Source organism: Oryzias melastigma, unplaced genomic scaffold, assembly GCF_002922805.2.
Source record: "Oryzias melastigma strain HK-1 unplaced genomic scaffold, ASM292280v2 sc01803, whole genome shotgun sequence".
Taxonomy (NCBI): Eukaryota; Metazoa; Chordata; class Actinopteri; order Beloniformes; family Adrianichthyidae; genus Oryzias; species Oryzias melastigma.
The window spans coordinates 1-1812 of record NW_023418383.1 but is presented as its reverse complement, the minus strand read 5'-3'; the positions used below and the strand labels follow the sequence as shown (position 1 = coordinate 1812).

Sequence of the window (1812 nt, the reverse complement as noted above, 5' to 3'; positions counted from 1 at the left end):
CTCATGGGGGTGGCATGTTAGTTTTCCACCTGCAAGCAGATAGCCGCTTCCTTAGTCATTAAACCATTTGAAGAAAAATGGTGCAGTAATAAAAGTTTCAATTATAGAAACCCTCCACCTTTAGATCTACTAAAACAAATTCTTACAGTCAAGCTCATCACTATTGTCGTCACAGTCCTTTGTGCCATCACACCTCCAGGTTGTGGGAATACAAGTCGATCCAGACCTACACTGCCACTGGAAGGCCTCACAATCTGCTGGAGCCACAGGACAGTCCTAGAGAGAAATGGCAAGTCTTTTAGCTCAGTATAGAATAAAACTTCAAAAATGCAGTTTTACATCTCTAACTCAGTTTTGTTAATTTAGTTTTAGAACATGCAAGTGGACAGATTTAATCTATCAACCTTCTCATCCGTGCCATCTTTGCAGTCCTGGTCTCCATCACAGATCCACTCCTGCAGTAGACACTCCTTGCTTTGGGGACAGCGGTGGTTGGTGGTACAAACTGGTGCTTTGACACACCCCTCTTCATCGGAGCCATCCCAGCAGTCCGGGTGACCATCACAGTGCATTGAGGCAGACACACACTGGCCACTGGAACATCTAAACTCTGAACTGCTGCACTCCTTTTCGGCTGAGGCGTAGGGAGGGAAGAGGAACTGTCAGACTCGTTTTAAGTCAAGGTTTCAGGATATTTGCAACTCTTGTTAGACGTACCACAGGAGGCTTCGTCACTGCTGTCAGCACAGTCCCGCTCCCCATCGCACAGGAAGCTGCTGGGGATGCAGCGGCTCCCGTCGTCACACTGGTGTGCACAGCCCTCCATGTATTTGGCACATTCCAGTTCATCCGACCGGTCCTGACACTGAGGCACTCCGTCACACACTTGACTCTTCTCAATGCACTTCTTTCCATGGGCACACTGGAATTGGTCTGCAAACCAGAGTTAATTAAAACCAAACTCTGAAGGGGAAGTTACCCAAATAATATCCTTAAATGTTTGCAAACATGTCACATTAGACTCTTAAAAGTAGAAATGTTCATGGGTTTTCCATTTTAAACAATACAAGTACTGCTCACTAGATGGCAATGAAACCACATGCAGTTACCACTGTCACATGTTGATAAGCAGTCTTCCTCATCAGAGCCATCCCGGCAGTCTGGTTCTCCATCACAGACGTGGTTGTAGTGAACGCAGTCAGACTTGTCCTTGCAGAGTTTGGAGCCTAAAGGACATCTGATGGGAAGCGGCTCAGAGGGAACAGCTGTTGGCATCGTGACATCCTCTTCCTCATCTTGCTTATCTCCATCTGTGTGGGGACAGACTCTGTACACCTGAAGACATTCAGACTTCATTTTTTTTGCTTTATATAAACTCACCACAGTTGGCTTCATCACTGCCATCCATACAGTCCCTCTCTCCATCACAGACAAAGCTAGCAGGCAGGCAGCGGTTCTTGTCATCACACTGATGAGCACAGTTATCAGTCCGCTTCATGCACTGCTGCTCATCCGAGTGGTCCTGACAGTGAGCTGTACCGTCGCACACCTGCTGCTTGTCTATGCATTTCTTCCCATGAGCACACTGGAACTGGTCTGTTTGGATAAGAGGCAAGAAAGTTCTTCAGTTCCAACAGCAAGTGATACAATCCAAATAAAATTTGTTATATTTCCTTTAATCTATAAGGAATTTAAATGCTTCTTAACACAAAACATGTTTAACCCTTCACCAGTGACACTTAGACATACTTTAGCACAATCAACATAATTCCAGTAGATTTTAAAGGAGAAAAGCAGAGCTGCTTTTCTCCT

The 1812-nt window shown here is 45.5% G+C and overlaps 1 protein-coding gene across 1 annotated transcript; it reads right to left on the bottom strand.

Annotated features, from left to right (window-relative positions):
- LOC112138942 (low-density lipoprotein receptor) lies at nt 1-1623 on the bottom strand (the record flags this gene model as incomplete). The annotated part of the gene is made up of 6 exons (XM_024261607.2): nt 1381-1623; nt 1110-1310; nt 718-933; nt 405-634; nt 147-276; nt 1-29 (listed from the first exon to the last, which is right to left on the bottom strand). Coding segments are annotated over exons 1-6 (924 nt in total), but the record flags the coding sequence as incomplete, so codon positions are not given.
- Nucleotides 1624-1812: the final 189 nt, after the last annotated feature.